Below are 25,906 nucleotides of genomic sequence, written 5' to 3'. Positions count from 1 at the left end.
CAGCGAGGCGGAGGATGCTGTGCCGCCCGCCCGCCCGGCGCTCCGCTCGGGGGGCTCCTGCTCTTCGTCCTTCGCTGCGAGGGCGAGTCCCGCAGCCCGGGCAGAGGCTGCCGGCCGGCCCCTGCTCTCACGGGGTGCCCGAGCAGCCTGAGCGGTCCGGGACACCCGCAGGGCCGGCTCCTTGCAGCTCCTCTGCTCGCGGCGGCAGCTGGATCTGTCATTGCCGCTCTGAAGCACAGAAGGACTCCTGGACTTGCCGGGGTTCCCAGGGTGACTGGGATGGTAGGGCTGACGGTGGCTCCTAACGAGGGGTAGTGCCACCCCTCTGATCGGTGTCAGCAGCTGAGCCGATATAAAAGACAGAGAGGATGCTTGCTCTCCGTAGGGAGCTGCTGGTGTGCCCTCTCCTGGCTGCTGAGGCAGACAAGCCGTTTGGCATTGATTATCTCTCTGCTAACTTTTAATTCCAGTCTGGGCAGGCAATTGTCACAATTCCAACTAAAAAGTACTTCTGCTGGCAGCGAGTAGTCATGAATTTGTCTCACCTAAACAACAGAGCTGAGAGCCACTTTAAAGTGTCAGAGGTGCATGAACTGAAGACAGTGGGGAAGAAAGCTTGGGACAATCCTGTTTACAATGGCTCTCCCTCTACCTCCTTGAAAATTCAAACCATCTACAACCCCAAGTCTGTCCTGGAGAATCCCTATGAGAATTTTGAAGAGGTTGGGGATCCACTGCCCTACCAGGAAGAACAGAGCAAAGCTGTGAAAGGGAAGACAAGTCCTTTCCCCAAGTGCTGCTTCTACATCTTCAGAGGCATCCGAGGTAAATCTTTATCTCATTAGAAGGGACTTATTAGCCCTCAGAGCCATGGTGAGGGGAGGAAGACAAGGGATGCAGAATTTAGAAACCTCATAATGTCTGTGTAGCCCAGGGACCTGTTCAATATGCAGTAGCATTACTCCAGAGATCATCTTTGGCTGAGCTGAAAGGAGCATCCTCGTTCTGTGTGCCCTGCTATAGCTTCAAGGTCTGTCCTGTTACCTTTACTGCAAGGTAAGGGACTCAGTGGGTCTCATGCTCAAGGTCATGCAGTGAGTCTGTTGGCAGAGCCTAGGTGCTCTGAATCCCCAGGAGCCATCACTGTGGTGGTGACACTATTCTGTCTTTGTGTGCATTTTCTAGATAGAATGGTACTGGTCCCTGTGCTACAGTAAGATAAGAAGTGATAGACCTATCTACCGGAGAAAGTCTAGCACTGTCAGGACTGAAATGTAGGGGATTACAACAATGTATCTAATGATGTTTTGCTTGAAGATAGCTGAAAGAGGTGCCGTTCTCCAGTTTAAAGGCAAAGGGGAATGAAATATTATGTAGGCTTATTCAGAGGCAAACAAAACCCTGAGGGCAAGATAAATCACCTGTCAGAATACAGTCCTGGGTAAGGGCATTATTTGAACAGTTTCTCATAGAAGGCATAAAATCCCAATATTTTAAAAACAGAAAAGATAAAGCAAAGAAAAAAAATCATTGCCAATGTGTCTTCTTTTTTCTCACTTGGAAGGCAAGAACCTTTCTCAGAGCCATACCGTCTAACAGTAGGAGTGGGTGAGTAACAGCACAGCTTGGTCCTGAATTGCACAGCCCCTCTATGATCAGTGCTTTTGTCATTGCCATTACAGTCTAACACTATTAATTCACATGGAATTGAGAGCAGAGGCTTTAGAGCTTTCTCCTGGGCAAGGAACAGTGCTGAGTGGGTTTGGTAGCTAATTACAGATTACTCTTAGGTAGTGTATCATTTACCTGGTTTATTCTGAAATGCTTTCTTCTAGGCATTGTTTGAGACTTAAAATGGAAAAACATATCCATACTTTAACATCAAATTTCCATTTTTGAGCTGCCAGAGTTGAATTTGGAGCATGCAAATGATGGTAACTGTCAAGTTACTACATAATTTTCTTCTTCGGACTGTTGCAGCAGTGTGTCCTGACACTAAGGGTGGTAAATAGAACTGTAGGAAATACCAAAGCTGGGAGTCCAAAGGCCAATGCAGACAGACCAAAGGTGTCTTTGAGCCTTGCAGAAGTGGGGACATTTTCCTTGAAGAATTTGCTTCCTTCCTTTGCATCTTTACTAGGTGCTCATCATTTGTCATTGCCTCTCCATTTAATCACCTTGGTGTCTCACACGGAAAATAAAGTTGTACATAGTCAGACAATGAGAGTTTGAGATGCTTTTTGCTTACAAACCATTTCCTGGGATTACATGTCCATAGCTAGTGGCAATAGTTGGATTATTAAGCTTTTTTTGTTGTCCTCGTCAGTTACTGTGCTGGGTTAGTAGTGAGTAGCTCCTAGTGCCACTGCTCAGGACTGTTCCTCTCTAAGCAGTGCCCAAGCAGCTCTGTGTCCTGGTTCCTGCCTGTCTCCTGCCACCTGTGCTGGTTCATGGCCAGCCCATGAGCACCCTTTGCTGGGTGTCTGGGTGCATGGTGGTTGATGAGGGATACCCAGCTTCCCACTGCCTTTGGAAGAGGATCTCCAGCTGTACCTGAGACTGTGACCTAGTCACTCACCTGGGTCACAAGTCTAGTTTAAAAGCACACTCAGAAGATAATGCAGGTGTTGCCAGTAACTCTTATCAGTCACTTGTTACTATCAGGAAGGTGAGACTTATAAATGGATTGCATTCATAGCCTATTTTCTAGATTCTGTTATTTTTAATTTGCTCAGCCATGTGAGTGCTGGATGGTCATTCAAGGTGCCATAAGGAAGGCTGGATATCTTCTAGACTTGAGTCCTTCTACTCCAAATGTCATGTCCAAAATAGCTGCATCCCCAAGGTGGTAGGTGGTGCCAAAGGAGACACAGACGGGGACACGCTTCATGTATGAGATGATAGATTTCCCTGGCACGTTTCCTAAAGACATAGCTGAAAATAAACCTCAGCTGATACAGTATTACAACTACTGTATGCAGTTTGAAAGGACTGGAGCAGCCTCATGGTCCTCCAGGTACCATTTTGGGCAAGAGTCTGAACCAAGTTCTCAAGGATATTTGAGTCTCCTTGAATTTAGGTGTTCCTGAGTACACTTTGTTCTCAAAGTAAATAAGGTCTGCGCATTTGCTCAAAACATATGGATACTAGGGTTCCCTGCTCATGGAAAAACCCCCAAACAAACCTGTTAAAAGATTGTGGTGTAGTCATATCTAAGGATGAAGGTAGTAATTTAAAAGTGACCTGAAGAGATGGGCAAATTATTTCCCCATGTTTTAGTCCATTGTGAAGATTCCTGTAGATCACATGATACTTTCACTCCACAGGAGTTAGTCCAGATCATCTCCAGGCTGTCAATTCTGTTGCTGATCTGGATTGTCCAGAACAGACTACTGGCTTGTCTGCCCAGGTGTGATGGCAGATGCTGCAACAGCCACTATGGTAGTTAATGGTGCGAAAAACTCTCTAATCTCTTGAGATGCCAAAAAGCTATCAAAATGACAGAATAAATGTGCACAGACCACTAGAACACTTTTGCTTACTCCAATCAAAAAAGAAGTTTGTCATCTGCCAGAGATGACTTCAAATGTGGGGCCTTTGATCAGCTTTGATCCTGGTTTGCAGGAAGATGGTTGTTCCATCCTACTGGGGATAGGAATCAGGGCTGAGCTCTCTAGGAGCTGCAGAAAACAGCAAGACTATGACAATTATTGACAAGGCTTTCATCACTAGGCTTTCAATTGAAAGTTCTTAGGCCTTTCAACTTCAGGAGCATTCCAGAAATCACAACAGAAAGCCATTACAAAAAGAACAAACAAATACACTAATAGCATTAGGTGGTTCATTAGACACAAAATATCAAGGCTTCTTTTAAAGGAAGCATTTCTCTCTTATTGATTGACAACCCTGGTGACATTTAATGAGTTGTGTGAAGAAATAGGATCTTTAGCTGGTGCAATTGGTGTATTGGATTCAGCTAAGTTCCATTGTTAGATGTCCTGAAGATAATTTGGCTCTAAATATCGTGCTGAAAATACTGTGTTGGGTTATTTGATTGAGTTTTATGACCAAGAAGAAAACTTGCAAGAGTTTTTAGGTAAGCAAGAGACAAATATTTGGGGCCTAATGGTTCAGTATACACTAAAAGGAGTAATAGTTGTAAAGCTAACACCAGATGCAGTTCTGCAATGGAAGACCTCTCAGAAGGTCAGCTGTTGGCACATGGGTGCCTGAGATGAAATATTATGGTTTCAGGAGCCTTTGTGAAAAAGACTGAACTTCTGCAAAGAGTAAGCTGAAACACGGTCAGGAAAAGATCATGCTATAATGAACAGAAAACAGAAGAAACATAAAACTAAATAGTGATTTAGCAAAATAAAAAGCCAGTATATTTCAGTGTTGCTTAGCTACAAATCTTTTATTCATGCTGGAATGGTTCTTCTTTGGGGTATTTAGCAAATTTTTATAGGTCAAGTTTTGAAATGAAAAGTGGCTCGGCCTTGAAAAGCCACAGAACTTCAACTCCCAGCAGCACTTTTTTGGAACAGGACTACTTTTTTGGAACATGGCCCTTGAGAATGGCCATGAAAAACTCTACAGTCCCTTCTTTATACCCAACAGGTCTGTGGGGCACTACGCTGACTGAGAACACAGCTGAAAACAGGGAGCTGTACGTGAAGACCACCCTGCGAGAGCTGCTGGTCTATGTTATGTTCCTGGTGGACATCTGTCTCTGTAAGTAGCTGTCATATCTCACAGGCCCCATTTCTGTGTGCAGCGTGAGGGGAGTAATGTGAGATTTTATTACTAGTCTTCCTTTCTCTGCTGTAAGTGTTGCATTTATTGTATGGGTGCTCACAGAAGCAAGGAGTTGTCATTAACTTACAGAATTGATGCTGCACAGAGAAGTAAAATTACTGACCAATGCTAACTGATGTTGGTTAGACTTAAGCAGTATTTTCTGATTGGCATTATCAGTTCTAGCCATTGATTCCACAGTCCTAGGAGCATCTGCCCAAGGACTTTTCTCAGTTTCACAGCAAATGCTCAACCCCCGGAGAGCAGCTCTAGAAACTTCCTGGTAGCAAAGACAATTCAGGGAGATTTTCCCCTCTGAGACTGGATGGGTGGCTGAGGTGATAAAGCAGATAGCAGCTCTAGAAACTTCCTGGTAGCAAAGACAATTCAGGGAGATTTTCCCCTCTGAGACTGGATGGGTGGCTGAGGTGATAAAGCAGATGGCAGCTCACCCTGTTGCTCTTGAGTGAATGTAATGTGTCCCTGTACTGAATGGTAATGCTAATATGGACTTTGTGTCAGTAGGACAATGGCTGTTTGGTTCTGCAAAGGTTTTTTTGTTATCACAAGTGAGCACCTGTGGCATGGGACAGTGAAGAGGGTTATATTTCACGGACCCTACGGCAGGAGAGATGGACAGACAATACCACCCTAAGTTACTATCATGCTGGCCCAGGGAGACAGTGCTTCAGTCACTCTTCCTAAAGAACCAAGACACGCACACAGACGTACACGTTGTCACGCACAGATGTGCATATTGTCACACACTGACTCATCCAGGAGGTGTGGGGGGTTGTGTCCTGAATGTCAGGTGTTTTATTTTCCTGGTGTCCTTTCAAGAGTAGGACATGTTCTTAGTGATCACCATGATGGATGTTTTTCTGAAGGAAGGAGCACTGGAAAGTTGAAACAACATGTTTGTGGAAGTTAGAGCCTGCTCCTCTTGGGATTTCTTGGTATATGAAAACTTACCTGGAGCTTTTCACTTGGGAAAATACGGTGGTCTTTGTGCCTTCATGACTTCACATCAGAAATTCAAAATATAGGTCATGGACTTTGTTCTGAGAAATAAAATTTCCCTCAGAAATTCTGTCTGGGAACAAAAACTGTTATCCAGAATGTTCAGTTGTATCCTCCAATGGTCTTCTCTTACTATTTAATTCTTATAATCGGTCAGTCTAACAGTTTAAACTCTGCAACACAAAGCAGATAAATTTGTAAATCCCTAAGAAAGTGGAAAGCCCTAAGATTTATTCTCCTGTGTCTTGTTCAGCTTACCTGTGAAAATATAAGGTACATAGAAAGTGAATATATAGAGTTATATCAGGTTCCAATATTCAGGTATAAGAGAGGACCCTCCTCTTGTTCTCTTAGTGACATATGGAATGACAAGTTCCAATGCCTATTACTACACCAAAGTGATGTCTGAGCTCTTCCTGCAGACCTCTACAGATGGCCGTGTCTCCTTCCAGTCCATTGGCAGCATGGCTGACTTCTGGGTGGTGAGTACAAATCTGGCCTGCCATGGGGAACCCTGAAACTCGGCTAGACTGGGATATTCAGTTCCCTCTGAAGTACTATCTAGTGACTTCAGCAAGACATTTTGTTGCCAGTCCAGCTGGACTAGCAATAGTCACAATAACATTTGCATGCAAAACATTAATTGATTTAAAATATAGTTTATCCCTGAGCACTGTGTCCAGAATACTGGCTAGGCTAAGTTTTGTGTGTGCCCAGAAGAGTCAATTTCCCCGTAAAACAGGCAGGACATAACAAAATAATTTTGGTGATACAGGCATCAGCTCATTGCACAGATAGGAAGTACTGGCCTAGAGAAGCCAAGGGATTTACTTCAGGTTTCCTTGTGACACAAGTGGCTTTGAATGCTAGAGCTCAATGTCTTCAAGCTGGTATCTTAGTAATAGCCTATGTCCGTTTTCATGGCATTTTGAGAACATCAAAATTAACCTGCCTGTAATTCATGCCTGGGCTTGTCTAATCTATAGATTCTTTAGGAAGAAGCTAGATTAAAATTTGCAGTGACTTTTATCAAAGAGAATAAAGGGGACAAATATCTGGGGTCTAAATATTTCTGTCAAAGAATGGGTGAAAGAATAACAAGAGCCTCGGTGAAGGCCATTGAGTTATTGCAACCACTTATCTCTGACAGCCAGAAGTTATTTGTCAATTAGAGTTGCCTTTTTCTGTCGTATTAAAACACTCCAGCAAACAATGGCCCTATTGTTTCCCCACCACTGTTTCCAGGACACTGGCACATGCACTTTTCATCATTCACAACTTGTGCCAAGGCAATTCCTTGAGACTTGTGCTACTGAAGTAAAAGAGACAATGAGACTTGTAGGGCTTTTGTCTCTTCATTAGGCACAGAAGGTGCCACAGACACATTACAGGCCTGTGAGAAACCAGTGATGACCCTGCTGCCCAGCATCCCTCCTCTACCACCAGCCCTGGTCTTTCCTCTCCTTAACATACATGCAACACAACCTTCTGCTACTTTCCATCTTGGGGGCCGGAGAGGGGTGGGTCAGGTCTCACTACCTCAATCCCAGATGAAGAAAATTCCTCTGATGTGTGAGCTACAAAGGAGTTGTTCTCCCCTGCCTCCTTTGCAGTACGCACAAGGTCCCCTGCTGGATAACCTGTACTGGACAAAGTGGTACAACAACGAGTCCCTGGCGGCGCGCAGCACCCACTCGTACATCTACTACGAGAACCTGCTGCTGGGTGTCCCACGCATGAGACAACTGAAGGTGAAGAACAACTCCTGTGTGGTCCACAATGACTTCAAGGAGGAAATCTCGGGTTGCTATGATGTATACTCTGAAGACAAGGAGGAAAGGGTCTCCTTTGGGCTCATCAATGGAACGGCGTAAGTACATCTAATCCAAATTAGTCTCTTCTAGCTCAAATAAGAGCTGCTGAGCTGCAGGATGCTGGAGTTTCTCACATAAGGCTGGAATTCCCCTTCCAGTAAGAGGCAGAAAGTCCATTTTGTCTTTCAATAAGGTCTAGTGTCTCTTTGTGGGGAAACACAACAGAATGAGTTTTCATTTTGGGAAAGCCATGAAAAAATCCAGTGGGAATATAGGAAGAAATTGTTGTGTATTTTAAAGGGTGTGAGAATAAATAACGACCTTTGGGGCCAGATCCATCAAATGGCAAGCTGGCATTTAGCTGGCAAGTTACTATTTGCTTTCCTCTGGGATTCCAGGAGCCAGAGAAAAGTGAGTGCATCCCTTTCATCTGGACAACCTGTTTCTCTATAATAATGTGAGGTAGCTGCAGTTTAATATCTTTGCTCACTGCATGAATCTTGATCCATGAATGAGAAGCTATTGTTCATTAGGAAATACAAGTACAAGAGTATTCTAAGCAGATGGTTGTGTGTGATGTGGTAGAAGGTAATAGAGTAAATCCTGAGAATAACCTCCATAAAAACAAGACCGATATAGCCAACAAACCTCAGCATTTTCCCTCCATTGTATTGCAAATCATGTTGTGTCACTGCTGGGAAGCACTAAACCAAAAAACTAACCAAAGTAGTTACCAGTATTTTGTAGGATCTTCAATTGAAAACTGTTCTGTCCCTTGAAGATATAATTTTTCCAGGGCACAAGGCCATATTCAAGCCTGTGCAGCTGAAGCCTTTCTTTGTGCCTTGTCTGTTGCAGGTGGAGGTACCATTCTGAGGAGGAGCTGGGTGGTTCATCTCACTGGGGAAGACTAACCAGTTACAGTGGGGGAGGTTACTACATAGACCTCAAGATGACCAGAGAAGAGAGTGCTGAAGCCCTGCAGGTCTTGAAGGAGAAACTGTGGCTGGATCGGGGAACACGAGTTGTCTTTATTGATTTCTCTGTGTATAATGCAAATATCAATCTGTTCTGTGTTCTGAGGTAAGCTGGGTCCTGATGAAAATTCTTTAGCCTCTTGCATCTTCCTCAATGCCTCAATTTGTTTCTTAAAATGTAAATATTTTATTATGGTCCACCAGTGGGGTGGTGACCACCCCCCTACTACTACTGAGTGATGTCAGTATAAATTGTATGGTTTAGTGAGAAGTCTTGGTCTTCCTGAAATAACCAGTCACACTTCTTGTCACCTTTCACCCTTCCCTATCACAGACAGTGAAGCAGCAGGGATATGGCTGCATAAACACATACACAACACTTCCACTCGTGGTCTGGTGGATAACTCATGCTCAAGTTTGATGCCTCTCAAAATTATCTCTGAGCTTCCATCCCCTAGTTTGAAATTGTTTCCTTGTCCCCTTCAAGGTTAGTGGTTGAGTTTCCAGCCACTGGTGGTGCCATTCCCTCCTGGCAAATCCGGACAGTGAAGCTTATACGATATGTCAGCACATGGGACTTCTTCATTGTTGCCTGTGAAATTGTATTCTGTGTCTTCATCTTCTACTATGTGGTGGAAGAGGCTTTGGAGCTCCGTATCCACAAGTTTCAGTACTTCACCAGCATCTGGAACATTCTGGATGTGGTTGTCATTCTGGTGAGGATCCTTGCACACTTTTTTGGGGGAGGAATGGCAGAGATGTGTAAGTGCCAAAATAAATGAAGGAAAGTGGAAATTAGTCTAGATGAGACAACTGGCACATGTTTTGCTCTAATACTAAAATGAACAGAGTAAATGGGCACTTGCTTTTGTGTCTGGAAGAACTGCTAGGAGAAAATTCTTTCTTAGAGATGCTCAAGAGACTGTGAAGTCAGGGTATCATTCAGCGCATCAAGACAATATTTTCATAGCCCACCACTAGCCTGCAGCTCTGAAGTGGGACTGCAATGAGTTCTGTGACATTTTAATTTCCATGGAAAGCATAGGAACAGTGATTACTGCAGACTACTCCTCTTCCTCTTTGCAGCTCTCCATTATTGCTATTGGGTTTCACATCTTTCGCACCACTGAGGTGAACAGGCTGCTGGGAGAGCTGCTGGAGCACCCCAACACCTACGCAGACTTTGAATTCCTGGCATTCTGGCAGACACAGTACAACAATATGAATGCAGTCAACTTATTTTTTGCCTGGATCAAGGTACTGTAGGGGATTTGGGAGGTGCCAGGTCTCCAGTCAAGCCTCTCCTTCTGGATAGCTTCAGGGTTGTCTCTTCCATCCCTCTGAGTAAATGAGTGTAACAGCTGTAGAACAGAGAATTTTCTTCAAAGTCACATGCTCTGTTTTGCAGTAAATCTGGGCAACTTTTCACCCTTCATTCTGAGGTCAGTTATTTAGAGGTAACAGTCAGGGATATGAGCTCAGACACTGTGGTGTAAAAGTGGTTTTAGAAAATGCTGAGTATCATGTAACTTGGTCCATCCTATACTATTTTGGTATTCTTGAGGATAATCTGCAAACCATGTTTTTTTCCATGATGATCACTCAGGAGCTGGAAATGACTCGTCTGTTAATATGGACTTTGCATTTCAACTGAAGCATCTTGGTGTGGTGGAAAGCCACCCAGGGGCTCCTCATCAGCCTATTTAGATTTGTCCTTCTAGCAGTTCCTGTGTATATTTTCCTTTGACAAAAGGAACAAAGTCATATGTTTATGAACCCAGAGAAGGATGGTGGCACACCTGGGATAAATGTCTTGAAGACTAAGCCAGCATTCCCTAGCCACCTTTCTCTTCAGTACTTTGGTCCTGTAGTGAACCTCTTGTCTTAGTAAGCACGTGTGTACGTGAGAGAGACTGACCTAGCTGATGGTTTGGCCTAACTTTGTCCCCATTCTTCCATCCTGCAGATATTCAAGTACATTAGCTTTAACAAAACAATGACCCAGCTCTCCTCCACGCTGGCACGGTGTGCCAAGGACATCCTGGGCTTTGCCATTATGTTCTTCATTGTCTTCTTTGCCTACGCCCAGCTGGGTTACCTTCTTTTTGGGACACAAGTGGAAAATTTCAGTACCTTTGTTAAATGCATGTAAGTGTGTAAGTTAGTACCATATTTCCATAATTTTATCAAAATAATTTTAACTGCTTTCCACTCTTCCCCCCAGTTGCAAATCTCAATGACAATCAGACACCTGTTGTATCTCATTGTAACAAAGCCACAATAGTTAATAAGTTGCTCACAGCCTTCTGGCTGTGACAGCTTCATGGACAAAAGAATGCAGTAAGAAAACTGAGGGCTACAGACAGATTTCTGTTTGTCTGGTGTTTATCAGTAAGGACAAGAGATATGGTGGATATTGGTAAGGATATCTATTTCCATAGAAGTCCCACAGATACTGATCAATATATCTGAGATGGAGGATGACCAGTGGATGGATGAGCACACATGGAAGGGAGTGTTGGGGAAGTGAATTAAAATCCCATCTCAGACAATCCTGCAGTCCACGGACCTGCTCAAGTAATGTGTGATGTTAATGGAGGTATCTGCTACAGCAATGGTTTTCAGCTTGTGTTCCACAGACCTCTGGGCATCCAGGTGCTGCCTTTGAAGGGTCCACAGAGAAAGAGAAAACAGAGATAAAGAAGCTTAGGATCAATACACTTCAAGGTCCATCATTGCAGGGGCTATGAACTACAAAAGGTTGAAGAGCACTATCCAGTTCTAATGTCCCTCCAGTGTCTCACAAACTCTTTTGCAAGAGATGGCTTTGAGTCAAATGCCTTTAATCAGGGAAAATTGAGGTTGTTTTGTTTTTCACTCCTACTTATACCAAAACACACTCTGGATAACCTGAATTTGTGTGGAAACCACGTTTTATTTCCTCTTACTCTAACGAGATCAGCTTGCTTTATCCCTGAAATACTATGGATTCATTTAACTTGCCACTCTGGAGTGACTTAGACCCTGCTCTAGTTTGTGCCTGTCCCCATTTGCAGGGAGGTTCAGGTTCACCTCAGGACTGTTTGTGTGTGCCTTTGTGTGATCCTCTGCTCTTTCTTTCCCCCAGTTTCACCCAGTTTCGGATCATTCTTGGTGATTTTGACTACAATTCCATTGACAATGCCAACAGGGTCCTTGGGCCTCTTTACTTTGTCACCTATGTGTTCTTTGTTTTCTTTGTGCTTCTGGTAAGCAACAAAGTCCTCCTTGTCCCTGTATTGAAAGCAACGGTTGAGAGACCCCTCCTGACAATCCCTGGGTTAGGTGCAAATGCTTAGAAAAGGAGTCTCAGTTACAATAGCTTTGCAGTGCAAATAGACCACAGTAGGCAAAGTGTGTTACTACAATTGGGGATTTGATTATTAGGGTGATTAAGGGCCTACATCTGTTAAGGTGAAGACTGAAACTGACTGGCTTCCTAGGCAATGGATGCAGAGGGATGCTCATAATAATCAGCTTAAACACGCAGTGTCAGGAGTCCATATGTAACCTAAGATTTTGCAAGAGAAGCTACCAAAGGTAGTATTTGAGGTGGGAACAAATGTACTTTCAGCCACTGCTTTAACTGCAAAAACTTTAGAAAACATGGTGTGGCTGAAGTAGGCCTTTTCTTGACCCTCTTTAATTTGACAAAGGGATATCCCATAGGGAAACAACTCCTTGTTTAACTAAGTCTTGCTCATCTGTGCCTGCTTCTTGCTGCTTCAGCTGCTGGAGCAGACAAGATGTCTCATGCATATTCATCTCACTTCTTCCCCTTTTCCTAGAACATGTTTCTGGCCATCATCAATGACACCTACTCAGAAGTCAAGGAGGAGCTTTCGAGCCAGAAGGATGAGCTGCAGCTCTCTGACATCCTGAAGCAGGTGATGAATGGTGAAAGCTGTGCTACTTTCTAGCTAAATCATGGAGCAATTTTTGGAAGTCCCTGACCTAAGTGGAACTTACTAGAGAGAAACAGTGGTTGCCAGCTCCTGATCCCCCTTCTTTGTGAGCACAAGAGTCACAATTCCTTTCTGGGATAAATCAAGCTCACAGACCCTTTGGCAATGGGAAGATGAGAAAGCAGGTGTTGGGTGAATCCTGTTACTTGATGTAGTGTTTCTGAGAGACTTTTCTTCCCAGTATGGTCTGTAGACAAAGCTCTTTCAGTCCTTCATAAAATAGACATTGATCAATAACATGGCAAGTCCTGCTGTGCTAAGTTGAGCCTGTTACAGTGACACAATTCTAGCAGGTTAAATCTGACTTTCCCATGGGCAAATTCCAGAAGAGTTCCTGGAAGGTCACAATTCTGCTATGGGACAAATATTCTACAATATTTGAGACATTATCTTAAACAGCTGATGTGTTGGGAAATCAGATAAAGGAAGAACTGGGGTGAGAAAAGCAGAGGGTTAGCATGTTAGTGTCACTCTGGAGGCGAGATTCTAGTTTAGAGATGAGGTTCATACAGCAGTGCTTTATTTTTTTGCTTGTGGAAAGCTTGAAAACTCCTGCTATTACTTAGCATATCCTCCCTGTATCACAATGCCCACTCTGCTCTACTTTTCACTGCTCTGTGTGCATGATTCTGTGCTGTATCTTCGGTCACAGAGCTACAACCGGACACTCACGAGGCTGAAGCTGAAGAAGGAGAGGATTTCTGATGTGCAGAAAGCCCTGCAGAATGGAACGAAACAACTGGACTTTGAAGACTTCAAGAACAGCTTGAAGGAGTAAGTGAGTCAGTTTGAGGGATGTCCACTTAGTTTTTTCTCTTAGTAATACAGGTAATTTAAATTTTCTGCTTTTCAAGACAAGGAGAGTGATTAGCTCAGATCTGGGAATTTAAGATTAAATATTTGAGGAAAGATATTTTTTTTTAAATTTGCTGTTCTAAAGAGGTTTGTGTAACTATTTCTTGCCCATTTGGGACGTTTAGGTTTATCACTGGCAGGAGGAAACAATATACTGATTTCAGAATTCCCACTCTGCTACAGCTTAACAGTATAATTCTATGCTTTGATCTTTCTCTTTCTATTCTTTTGCAGACTGGGCCATGCAGACCATGAGATCACAGCAGCTTTCTCCAGATTTGACAAAGATGGCAACCACGTCCTTGATAGAGAGGAGCAACAGCAAATGAAGCGTGACCTAGAGGCAAAAAGGGTAAAAAAAAGGGGCAAGGAAAAAAAATCTTCTGTTTGGTAGACATCACTGCAAAGTGGCCTCAGGAATCTTTCGGTTTATGGTATCAACTAAGAAGGCAACTAAAATATAGTTCCAACTCTACCTGCATGCAGCTGAGTGTATTGTTGCCTGTGAAGCTCTGTGTCATTGACAGTAAAGCCAGCCACAGAGTTAGTATCCATATTTGCAGAAGTTTTTGTTTTCCAGGTTGCTCTGAATACAGAGATTGAAAATCTGGGGAAATCCTATGGTGACAACAACCCCGATGAGAATCTAACCTACATGGAAGCAAGGAATAACCACACCAATAAGGCCACCTGGGTCTCCAAAGAAGAGTTCCAAGTGTATGTTTGTGCTGTCAGTAGTTTAAACACCCTGCAAATGAGGGGTCCAATTTCCTGCTGCTTCCTTCCCTGATGTAACTCTTTACAGTGGTGCTGAGCAGTTTCAGTAAGACTTGTCCCTTTTATCTTGCACATGCGTAAATAAACAGCTCAGGAGATAACTGGGACTGTTCTAGTAACGTAGTTTACTTGTTCCTGTAAAAGACTGAGTTAAGAAATTTTGCTTTCTGCCTCTTGAATAACCTCTGCAGCTATGATCTAGCCACAGGCAATATGCTGTCATGTTTCAGGTCAGAAGGTGGCCCAAATAACTGGGCCAGGGAAAGCTGATACCTTTACAGAAGGTCCTGTAGCAATAAATATCCCTGATTTATAGCCTAGTTGGCCTTTATCCTTCAGGTCCAAGAATAACACTTGGCTATTTCTTCCATAGGAGGAGCACAGGATAAACACAGCACAGTGAATCAGTATTTCTTGATTCTGCTGCTGAGAAACACTGATCAAACCACATAGAGCCATATCAAAGGAGAGGCAGGTGCAATATTTAATAATGGAATTATGCTGTGTCTAGGCTGGGATCCATCCTAAGCAGAACCACTGATTATAGATGAAAACACAGTGTAGCAGGGAGTTATGTCACAGTAGGTGATATAATCAGTGATCTGGGAGCATTCACTTCTGTTTGAGGTCTCTGGGAGATGTCTGAAGCAAATCCCTTTACTCATCACAAGAAAAAGCTTACAAATGCTCTCCATGTCTCCCTCAGCCTCCTGCATCGTGTGCTGCAGCTGGAACAGTCCATAAACAGCATTGGCTCCAAGATTGATGCAGTGGTGAACAAGCTCAATGTGCCAGAAAGAAAAGAGCTGAAGAGGAAGGATCTGTTGGGCAAACCATTGGGTGATGTTAGCAAGGTTGGTAGCCCTCCACCATGCATTTGAACTAGCTTCAGATCTGGTGACTAGCTCTGCTGGGAGAAAGGGCCTGATATCATCTTTGCTTTTCCAGTCTTCAATGACTTAAGATAAAAAGGGTGTATGATAAATCCTTCTCTGTTTAAGTAAAATGACATAAAACCTCTTGTTTTCATGTCCCCACAGTTAACCCTAATACCTTTAAACACACCTTTTGGCTCCTTTGAGACCAGCCTCAGCCCTGTGGCAGTGGATAAAATTTGCCTGTTGTCAGTTGCTTTCTAGCTCTTCATCCTCAGACATTAAAATGATCAAACTGCCCTTTCCAGCAAGAGCAGCTCATGGCAGTCGTAGACTGTGATCTTAACATCTTGCCTGTGGGTTATTTATCACACGTGTGGTGGAAGATTGGCCAACTGTGTGCTTATAGCATATCACTGCAGAATTGTGACTTTTGCCAAAGAGTGCCCATATTGGGTCAACCAGTGTATTTTGGATCTCCAGCTTTAAAGTCAAAGGCAGCAAGGCATGTGGGAGCCATGTCACTACTCCATGGTTTTGTGGCTTCAATAATGAGAATAGACAAACAGACAAAGTGACCTAGCAGAGTCAGAAAGAAGTCTCCCTTTTGCAGAGTAGTCTTGCAAGCCCTTTGCATCTGAAAGCGTGTTTTGGGAGGTCCTACTCATGTGAACATGCCCAAAATCTTATGCAAGTGTTTGTTTGCAGATTTGCTATGCCACAGCATTTCTGTGAAGGTGCTCATAAAGGATGAAAAGGGATGAATCTCTCCTTGTTTGTCTAAAGCTTGAATGTGCCTTCATCAGCGTATTGCAGCAGTGTATTGGATCTTTAATAGACAGGCAGGCTTGTTCTAATTTCTGAGAGAATGTGGGAAGATATTTTAGTATCATGCACACCTTGCCTCTCTCCTAGAGTGTTGCTAGACTTCTTGGTAGCTTGCTGACATTGCAGGTCACACTTTCTTCTTGTTCACAGGAGGAAGAAGCTAGTCAGGAAGAGCTGCACCCCCAGAGCCTAGACCAGCTGGGAAAAGAAGCACAAAGCTGGGGGATGGAACACATACAGAGAAACAACCTGAGTGGCAACTCTTCCCAAAATGGAGTCTATCAGATCTTGCCCAAGTCAGGTGTGCTGGGGTCTCAGGTGTCCAAGAACCTCTAGCCAGTCTGAAGTGCATTTCTATAGCAGTGCTCAACAGCCCAATGCTCCCAGTCTGGCTGCCATGGTACCAAGTCACTGTCAGTTTTTCCCCCACTATTAGGATAATCCAGAGAGCTGGACACAGACACCACTGTTGCCAGCAATTCTTAATGTGAAAAATCAGGGATGTTTTTCTCCAGTGTAATGATGTATCATGTCACAGAGCTAGAACTTGTCCCCCTTCACCTTCTCCCCTGTACCCATATCTCAGAAAGAGGTGAAATTTGGCACTAGGTAATGTATTAGGTTTCTGCCTCTGTACAGGCTGGCCCAACATTGTTTATCTAGCATTCCCCAAAAAGTAGGGACCCCAGAACTCTGACCGTTTGTGTCCAGATAGGCATATTGCAACTTGTTCCCAACACACGATGGTCTGCAGGAGAAAGATATGGCTGTCGTGTAAAGGAAGCAGAATATAATCACCAGTGTGAAATGGGAAGAAGAAATGTAGTTTTTTCTACCTGGCTACAACCAGTTTTGTTCTGTTGTAGTTTGTTTCCAGATTACCTTGGTAACTCTCTGTACCTTAGATTCAGGTGTTGAGAAAAGAGTGCTTACTAGTGCTTAACTCTGGAGAACTACAATAAGAGTTGACACCAGTGTAATTGGAGAAGGTTTGAAATATTCTAAAATGAGAAGCAGTTGGTGAAGTCCTAGGTCTGAGTGTTAGGGAACAAACTTCTGGTTATATGATTTCTAAGATAGCTGTTGACACAAAGAAATCTGTCATTTATTTTCACACTCCTTAAATTGCATCTCAAGGTTCTTGCACCTTGCAAACTAGCACCCCATTTATGAAGTTTGATGCTTCTTGTTTTTGTCAAGGAAACAAATTTGCAGTTGTGGGTGCTGACACCATTCGTGTTGAAGAATACTGTAAAAATCAGATGAGTGTCAGTTTTTTTACCACATGCAAAATACTTCTTTTCCAAGCATTTTTCTGTTTGCTGAGGCTTCTCTTTCCTTGTAATTGGTGCAGGCTATTGCTGCTATTACAGGGCCATTATAAATATATTTCAAATACCTTAATGACTGATATTGTGAATAGTTAACCTCAAATAGGCTCCATAGGCTTAAAGTCAATAGAAATGTGAGCTGTACCAGACCACTGCTAACAGTTCTCATTAGTGCTACACTGTTTAGTGTGCTGTGCAGTGACAGGTTTAGTGGGGACCTTGTGCAGGGGCATCTTGTATCGCCACCTTTTTTAAGATGGATGTGTCACTGCATTCTGGGGAAAGCCTCTTTGGCAATGCCTGAAGGACCTCAGGATGAGCCCTATCCTCAGATGGCCCAGATTTCAGAGCTGCCACAGCCACAAGACAGTCTTGGTAAATTGAAGCAGACTGTTATTCAACTACAAGGGCGCCCAGCAGGAGCTGTGAGAAAGAGCTTGTTGCCCAGCCCACAGGGAGCTTAGATTTCAAACAGGAGCTGTGGAGGCAGGAACTGCAGGGTCTCATGACTCACTTCCCGTCATCAGCTGGTCCTGCTGTTGGGAACAAGACTTACCTGTGAGATATTGCCATGGTTCTTCAGTCCCAGTTCCACTGAATTCAGAATGGAGCAAAATGTCTTACCTTCAGCTTTTCTGGCTGAAAAAAGAACAGTGGTGTTGCTTACTTCCTCCTCCTCTCTGCATTGAAGCTATTATCTTATTCAGAAGAAAAGAGCCTGTCAGGAGAACTTCCTAAAATAGGCTTTTTTTCCCCTCCAAATTTTAATGAAACAGAAAATTGATATGCTAAGCTGTGATTGAACAGACAAACTATGTGCTCTGTAATAGGCTCAAATAGTGCACACAGCCCTTTGTAGTCAATTCATCAGCTCTTCTGTGTTTTGAAAGGCACAGAGGAAGGTTTTTAAAATTAATTTGTAAGACCTTGTTTTAGATCCTGGTTCAAGAGCAGACTACAAGTACCAAGGCATAATTGCAAAGCAAGAAACAAAATGGCTGTGCTTTTGACGTCTGTGAAAGTGTCTGCCTTTTCCATGGACTCAGATTACTGGATGAGATTCTGAGTCTGCATTACTGCACAGATATCAAATGCTTGGGATGCTGATCTTTTAGGAACTAAGTCTGGCACTTTGGGAGAGATCCAAGCAGCAGTTGTCTGCTTCAAGTGGCTGAACCTATGCTAGTAGCCAGTGTAAGATATGTTGCTGGCTGAAGCTGAGCTTCTTAACCAAAAATTAACTACTGTGAGGATCCTGAAATCAGGTTCTGCCAAGAAAATGAAGGTAAAACTTATTATTTGTAAAGCTTGGCTTTATAAAGCCTCAGATTTCTCACAAGGGAGAGCATTGTTTAGCTGCTCTGTTCAACAGAGAAGATGACTCAGAACCTTCCTTTCTGCATTGCCCAGTGTTTCTTTTCTGTTCCCCTTCTAACCTGTGCCAAACCCCAAGACCAGCCCCAGAGATAACCTCCCACTGGGGCAGGGGTGCTGCAGCCACAGCAGCACAGTGTAAGAGCCCTGCCTGTCACTACACACCAGAAGATAACCTTCACTCCCCTGCTCCTTTCTGCACAGGGACTCCCATAACTATCAGGGAAAGCAGGTGACGTGCAGAGGTGTGACAGCTGAACTCAGATCCATGGGACAGTGACCAAGAGCATCAGACAACCAGCTCCCAAGCACTGAGTCTGCTCTTTAGGGCAGCAGCAGGAGCAAAGTGGTAATGTTCACATACAGTGTTTGTTCATGTCTGAAATTTGGGAAGACAGTTTTCCCCTGCAAAGGAAGGGAAATGGGAGTCTTCACAGGCCACTGCAGCTGGGAGTGATGTCTGCCTCTCACTCTGCCCATCTCTGGTAAATGCAGGAGGCTCTATCCCAGCTCACCGGAGCTCTCCCTTTCTCTCTGGCAAGGACAGCCTGGCAACTTCCTCTCCCTTGCACTTGGGGGACAGCAGTCAGCCTGCCCTGTTGAGGAGCCCTAAACCAGCTCTGGCTGTGATCAGACAAGAACTGCAGGCTATAGTGATCTCCCAGGTCAGCTCTTTTCCCCCTTCCTGGCAGAAAGACCACTCCCCTCTGTGGTGTGATTTTAGTAGTGCTAGTGCTTCTCAGTGTAAAACAACTTCTGTTACTGGCATGTGCCTGCATTAATCTCACATTTCTTGTACTTTTTTATGTCACTGTGCCTTGTCTGTTACTTTGTCCATGCTGTCATGTATATGATGTGTCCTAGAGCAGGCAGGGAACTTACTTGCCCCAGTATTTGCTTTTGTGCAATTGTTAATTGTGTTTTCAAGCTGGTTGAATTATAACATCAATACACCAAATGGTAAGTTCATACAGCTTTTCTTTTCAAATGCGTGTTGTCAGGCCTCCCATCAGGAGCTGATATTACTTAGATGATACACGTGTGATGGATAAAGTAAAGTATTTGTTCCTCCAAAAAAGGTGCATGGTTGTGTTTTGTTTCAATTGTAGAGGGTAGCCTTCCAAACTGCACTGTGTCAGCTGTGCCTTGAAGTGGTTAAAATCTTTGGGAAGAGGTTTGGAAAAGCATGAAGTGCTTTGAAGAGATAGCAGCAGTTATCACTGTTATTTATGTTGGTACTAGCAGTGGATGTAGTCTGAGGCCCACTCTGGCAGGTGCTGTGTGTGCTCCTGGTTCAGAGCCAAGGGGGAAGGAAGAGGTGTCCTAGCCATGATTCCAAAGTACAAGCGAGGCAGAGAGAGATTTGTGGATGTGTGCAGGGAAGGGCATGACAGTGATGTCTGAGAGAAGGCTCAGGCATTGGCAATAAGCAGCCCCAACCAGCCGTGGCCGTGACATGGAGAGCTCCTGGTCGTGTCTCTCCAGGAACATGATGCCAATAGTCTTAACAATGAGCAAGCCTAACTTTTCATGTTTAAAAGGAACACATCAATCCCCCGACCCCACAAATGCAAATACAGCCAAGCTTCTAGTTACCTTATCAGCCTGTTTCTGTTTACCAGTAGATGTCAGTCAGCACTACTCACAACCCTTTGCACCTACACTCCCTTTTCTTCCGTTTTCAATGGACAGAAACAAATCTGTCATTGGCTTTACTGAGAGAAACTGGGATACAGAAACATTCCCTTTGTGGCGACAGAGAAAAGACAGAGGCAGAATCCATGGATTCCAACACGTAATTTATGACACCAGACCCCCACACTTCAGTAGTTGTTGCAAGCTTTATCTATCTCAGGCAGATAAATTCTCCCTACAACCTGTAAAAAAGGGTTTGTACAGGTTTTGCTCATTTTTTTCTCAGTCTTGTGAAAAGTTCTTAGTGTGTGCTATTATTAGCTTGGAGCTGCTGCTCACTGGTCAGTCTTTAGCACCGAAGGTTGTTAGCTGGAGGCTGCCCTGCCCCTGTATGTTTTACAGACACGCCCTAGGAGGAGTCCTTACAAAGAAAAGAGCAACATCAGGGAACAACTGTCAGTATTCAGAGTTTATCAGCAACAATTGTAAAAGGGAGGGGAGTCGCCAGCACCTGATGATCTAGCTGATTACAAGCCCAGATGATGTGCCATCCATTTGCTGATCACACAAACCCTAATTCTGAGTCTCTAAACGTGACAGCAAGGAGTGTGAGAGCAGTAGAAGTAGAAGGAATTTCAGGTGAGTGCCAGGTCCCCAACCCCGGGCGCAGAGGTTAAGGGCTATGATAACGGGAATGTGCCGGCTTTTGGAGAGACATGGCACATTTTAGCGCCTATGGCCCAGATATGGGCCTTTTTCAGATGTGGCAAATGCCAGGCGTAGCTCATTGCCAGCCAGCCATGCCGTACACATGCAGGCACTCAGGCAGATGACAGAAGGGTGCCAGCCCCGCGGGGTGTGGTGAGATAAAGCCCTGGCTGAAGAGTGCTGAAGGAGGAGTGCAAAAGTTCAGTTGGCAAAACGATGGCTGTTCAGCCATGGGTCTCTAGCCTGAATCTGCCAGCTTTGCTAAGGGGTGCCATAGCAAGTTACCAAGAGAGCCTGTGTGCATGGCAGTAACAGGGCTCTGCACCACAGGATGTCCCTAACAGCTCTGGATGGTGCTGTTTCCTGGCCACTGCCGTCCCCAGAAGACACCAATCATTACTCTGGTGGTACACTCACTTCTAGGTGCCAGAAGGCACAGCAGCCTAAGAAACAGCCACTCAAAGCAAGATGCAAAGCAGGAACTTGAAGCTGGCTTTGCTTGTGCTGCCTGAGAAGGGACTGGGAAGCCATCCCAAGTGATCATTTCCATTGGCTGTGAGTCCCCGTGGGGTCCCCTTCTGCAAAAAGCATCAGAAATAATAGTAAAAGGCAAGCTCAGAAAGAAAAACTCCATATCCATGCACACACACACCTCTGGAGACATATTGGTGTAATGCTGCAAACCACCCAGGTTGTTCAGACATGTTTGGAATTCACTAAGAGAGCAGGCTTTGAAAGTACATACAAAGACTTCTGGGACAGACAAAAGGGCAGAGCTTCTTCTCAGTTTCCTGCACAATTGAGAAGTGTTACAGCAACAAGAGATGGTAGGCTTTCTGAATCCTTTCAGGAATACTGCCTCAAAGAGTTTTGTTCTGTTCAAGCCCAGGAGAAGCCACACCACCAGCAGGCATTCTTTACCATGAAGAGAATAGGATGACCTTATTGTAAAACAGAACAGATTGTACTTGATTCTGTTCTCTTACCAAATACTCATGAGGGAGGAGAGATGTGCCCAAAGGAACTGTTCAGCATTTGAGCACGAGGACCTATGTCCAGGGGCTGTGGTCAGGGTCCTTGTCATGACACAGAACAAGGAACTCTCAGCTGGAGACCTCTCATGTCTACTCCATCCTTAGCCTGGTGACCAAGGGTTGTTCATGAATGTGTCTTTTCACATGCTTTAGGAGATTACAGTGTTCAGTTTCTTGCCCTATCCCTCTTTGAGTCATTAAGATTTTTTCATTGCCCCTTCTCTCCTACTCTGACTGCCTGGAGGAGCTACCCCTAGATGTGCTGCTGTCCTGGTGAGAAGCTAAGCTCAGTGTCATCAACGTTTGCCACTCCTGGTGTTCTACACCCAGACTCTCATTTACTCTCCATTCACACCTATCTTGGCATTTCTGCTGTGACTCTACTGCCCCTGCCTCTCCTGATTACTGAGAAATACCTCCAGGCCTAGGACACCTCACTGGCCTTCAGTGGCTCCTGGGTAACCCTGTGCTCCCTCTGCCCCTTTTCCGTGCACGTAGGAAAGAAAAATTTATTCTGGAGAGGCGCAGAGCAACACAGTGAGAAAACCTGAGCTGCCAAGACAACTCCAGGCAGTGGCTTTACTGAAAAAGCCAAATATAGAGATGAGTTGGAACATAGTGGAACATAACCAGAGAGGCCAGATGGAAGGTGAGTATAAAGAACTCTGGCATAAGTAACCTAGGAGTGTTCTGATTTTTCCTGTGGCATTACTGGGTGAGTTGTGCAACCAAGTGCTTCCTTCTCTTTGTTCTCCTCTTTGTTACTGCCTTCATCTTCAAGACAAAAATCCAAACATTTAGTCTGGCTTTCTGTTTTGGGTTATCTTTGATAACACTTGCTACCTGGTGATTCTCTGTTTTTCTTCCTCAGTTTACTTGTTTATAAATGTGATTTTCCTGCAGTCTGCATTAGAGTAGGGGACAATGGAGATTTCTGAGCCTTTACACTTTTTCTTTCACCTACTGTGATACTCTGCCCTGTATCATGGCACAGTAGTTCTCTGTCAAGGTCATAGAGTACTAGTGGGCCTCCAGGAAGGCACAAAAGAAGGGAAGAGTTATGGATGAGAGCTACTTTTCAATCTCTTCTTCTCCAGAATGCAAGCTGTTTGCTATAATGATATCTCACACTCTTACAGTTGTGTGCAACTCTGGGTGTACAGCATGCCTACTGCAAAAAAAAAAAAAGTCTGAATGTGTTCAGGGCTGCTACAACAAATCCTGATGGCAGCAGCTCAGGCCTTGGGAGTGGATAGAAGTTAAACAGTTTTTAGGAATGTCTCATAGGGCAGCCTGGACTTTGCTCCTGAGGAAGGCAGTAAAATGCCTACGTAACAATGTGTATGTCAACATTCATGTCTATCAAGGGAACTGACCTCTGCAGAGCTGAGTTGGGACAGATAAAACACACTTTAATCCTGTTAGCCTCCTGCAGGCACTGAGGCCCTCAAAAGGGAAGCAGAAGGATGGAGTGCCCATTCCTGACTCACAAATAGCAAGACAAACTGTACCTGAAGGAGTCCTGCGCAGGAGCTTGGGTTGAGTGTGGGAGAAAATTGTACTGGGGATTGTGTGTTGTGGTTTCAGTGCTTGGCTAGAGAGGACATGGAAGCTTTCTCCTTAGCAGGCTCCTGAACACATTACTAACAACAGGAGTAGGAGTGATAAAAATCTCAGCACATTTATGATGTCATCTTTTTGACTCCTGAAGAACTGTCATGGTAGTTTAAATGCATTATGTGGTTTATCCATGACATCCTTGGCTGATTACTTGCTTTACCAGATAATACTTAATTCTGTTGGTCCTATAGTTTATTATTCATGATTTCTGTCAGAATGAAGCCAAGTTATCTCAGTACTAGTTAAATACTGATTTCCTTTGCTCTTAGATTTGCTTGAACCCTTTCTTATCTTTAACCAATTAAGGATTTAGTGCTACTGTGAATTCAGATAATGGACTAAATGATTAACAAAACTTGACAGAGTCAGATTTCTTCTACATAATCTGCAAGTCTTGCAAAAGTCAACTTCCCCAAGGCAAGCAGCACTTTAACCAAGTAAGGGAGGCTAGTCAGCACTAGCTTTGACATGATGAGCAATCATGGCTGGAAAAAGCACAATGAGTTTTCTTTGTGCCTAGAGTGCTAAATTTGTAGATGCACCAGATTCAGTACATGTGTACACATCTGTACAGGGTGTGTCTTTTGAGTCGTTTACTGGAGCTTCTGGAAAAGAAGAGCCCAGAAAGTATCACTCAAGCACCATGTCTGATATTGCTATCTTCTGCATTGATCTCAGAGCTTTTATACAGTGAGCATTGGGATCTGCTTATTGATGCATTCCATAGAGAGGGCAATAGTACTATCATTGTACATTTCCTCCTGGATATATTTCTTATGCACTCTCTTGCTGGTTCAAGTCCCTGAAATATTCTATGAGCTTTACAAAATTCAGCATTAGGTAGGATTAAAAAACACCCTGGATCCTCAGGTCAATGAGAGCAGCATGCTAGAGAAAGCAGTGGAGAGACAGCAGGACTCCTCAAAGTCTCACTTTCTGCTAGATCCCTTGCCCCATGCCCAGGATGGTACCATGGTCCCTCCTGCTCTGCAACCCTGTAGTGGCAGCCAAATCAGAGGCTCAAGGCAGCAGGAGCTAAGGAGAAAAAGCAAAGATCTCAAACTTGCACTAAAACCTGCATGAAAACTGAAACATGACCCAGGCTGTTTCTTGCTTTCCTTGCTATCACAACGTATCACTTCAAAGCCTGTAGCATTATTTGTTTAATGTTGCTCAGTAAATGCACCAGGGCATTTTAGCTTGGTGCTTTCTAGGGCTTTACACTGGGCTAATGCTTTTGGTGTCTTTCTGTGAAGACCACATCCTTTATTCTGCAGTAAAGCCTTACAGTTTATAGAACAAATGCCCCTCTCAGTGGATGAGGAGCGCAAAGCAGTGCTGGCGTACCCACCAGCCTAGAGAGTGGTGATCAAGAGATAAGTACAGTAACATCAGGCTTGTATTTGTCTCAAATAACTACAGCCCTGGCCACTGTTTTCTATCACTGTACTGGCAGATACCTCCTTCAGCAACAGTGTGAGCTAGATTAACTGGATTAGTAACATGATACAGTTGAAAAATACTCCTAACTGGGATGGGAGATGAAATAGGCTCTCCTTGAAGAAGCGTAGAAGACTGCTGCTTGAAGAATGGGCTAGAGAAAAGCCAGAGCTTCCAGCCAGATCCTGTATTTGGCAGATTTAGTTACTCCCAATATCTGGCATCTCTGCTTATTTCTTTGTCATTGGAATGAGCTTAGGCACAGGGGACAGAGAAGTGGATTTTCCGTTCCATGAAGTGTGGGAGGAGCAGTAGTGTTTCCCAAAATGACCAGCATGAAGGCACCTACCACCTTTGTCTGAGGAGCAGATGTGCAACTAAAGCTGCCAAGAATAACCTGAACTTTTTAATTGTGCTCCTCGAGTGAGCTGTTCTCCTGCACCACTGTGCAGGCACTATGTGGAGCAGCAAGTTCATGACTCAGAAAATGCTCACCTTTGTTCCCAAGCACACAGGCTCTGTTTGCCTCACTGTTTCAGGCACATGACAAGAGAAGATTGCCTCTGCAGCTTGTTGAGGGGTAGTGAGTATTTGGGATTGAAATATTTTTGGAGACAGGGATGTGCATGCTTGGTGAAACACTAGGGCAAAAGTCTTCAATGTAGGCAGATTTTCCCCAAAAGAGGAAGTTAAATCACATAGGAAACATGAACTCAAGTCCACTTCTAACCCACAGAGTGACTGAAGATAGCATTCAGCAAGCCTGTGGTAAAACCTGCTCTTCTGAGAGATCTCTAGGGCTATTTCAATACCCCCA

General features: G+C 44.1%; 1 protein-coding gene across 1 annotated transcript; it reads left to right on the top strand.

Moving 5' to 3' along the window:
- The first annotated feature begins 530 nt into the window (after nucleotides 1-530).
- Nucleotides 531-16,283, top strand: PKD2L1 (polycystin 2 like 1, transient receptor potential cation channel). Its single transcript, XM_041461400.1, has 15 exons — nucleotides 531-825; nucleotides 4,621-4,734; nucleotides 6,172-6,299; nucleotides 7,431-7,687; nucleotides 8,490-8,714; nucleotides 9,096-9,324; nucleotides 9,695-9,865; nucleotides 10,575-10,756; nucleotides 11,736-11,856; nucleotides 12,436-12,534; nucleotides 13,265-13,386; nucleotides 13,702-13,819; nucleotides 14,048-14,184; nucleotides 14,951-15,098; nucleotides 16,098-16,283. Exons 1-15 carry the CDS (start codon nucleotides 531-533, stop codon nucleotides 16,281-16,283), a joined length of 2,532 nt encoding a protein of 843 aa, XP_041317334.1.
- Nucleotides 16,284-25,906: the final 9,623 nt, after the last annotated feature.

The sequence above is a fragment of the Pyrgilauda ruficollis genome, unplaced genomic scaffold (genome assembly GCF_017590135.1).
Source record: "Pyrgilauda ruficollis isolate IOZ18807 unplaced genomic scaffold, ASM1759013v1 scaffold15, whole genome shotgun sequence".
Lineage (NCBI taxonomy): Eukaryota > Metazoa > Chordata > Aves > Passeriformes > Passeridae > Pyrgilauda > Pyrgilauda ruficollis.
The sequence above is the reverse complement of the archived record's forward strand: the minus strand, read 5'-3'. Positions and strand labels throughout refer to the sequence as shown.

Coding starts and splice junctions, on each gene's coding strand:
- PKD2L1 (XM_041461400.1), top strand. CDS start 531: ATGAATTTGTCTCACCTAAACAACAGAGCTGAGAGCCACTTTAAAGTG. Junction 826..4,620: donor CATCTTCAGAGGCATCCGAG/GTAAATCTTTAT, acceptor TATACCCAACAG/GTCTGTGGGGCACTACGCTG. Junction 13,820..14,047: donor GTGACCTAGAGGCAAAAAGG/GTAAAAAAAAGG, acceptor TTTGTTTTCCAG/GTTGCTCTGAATACAGAGAT.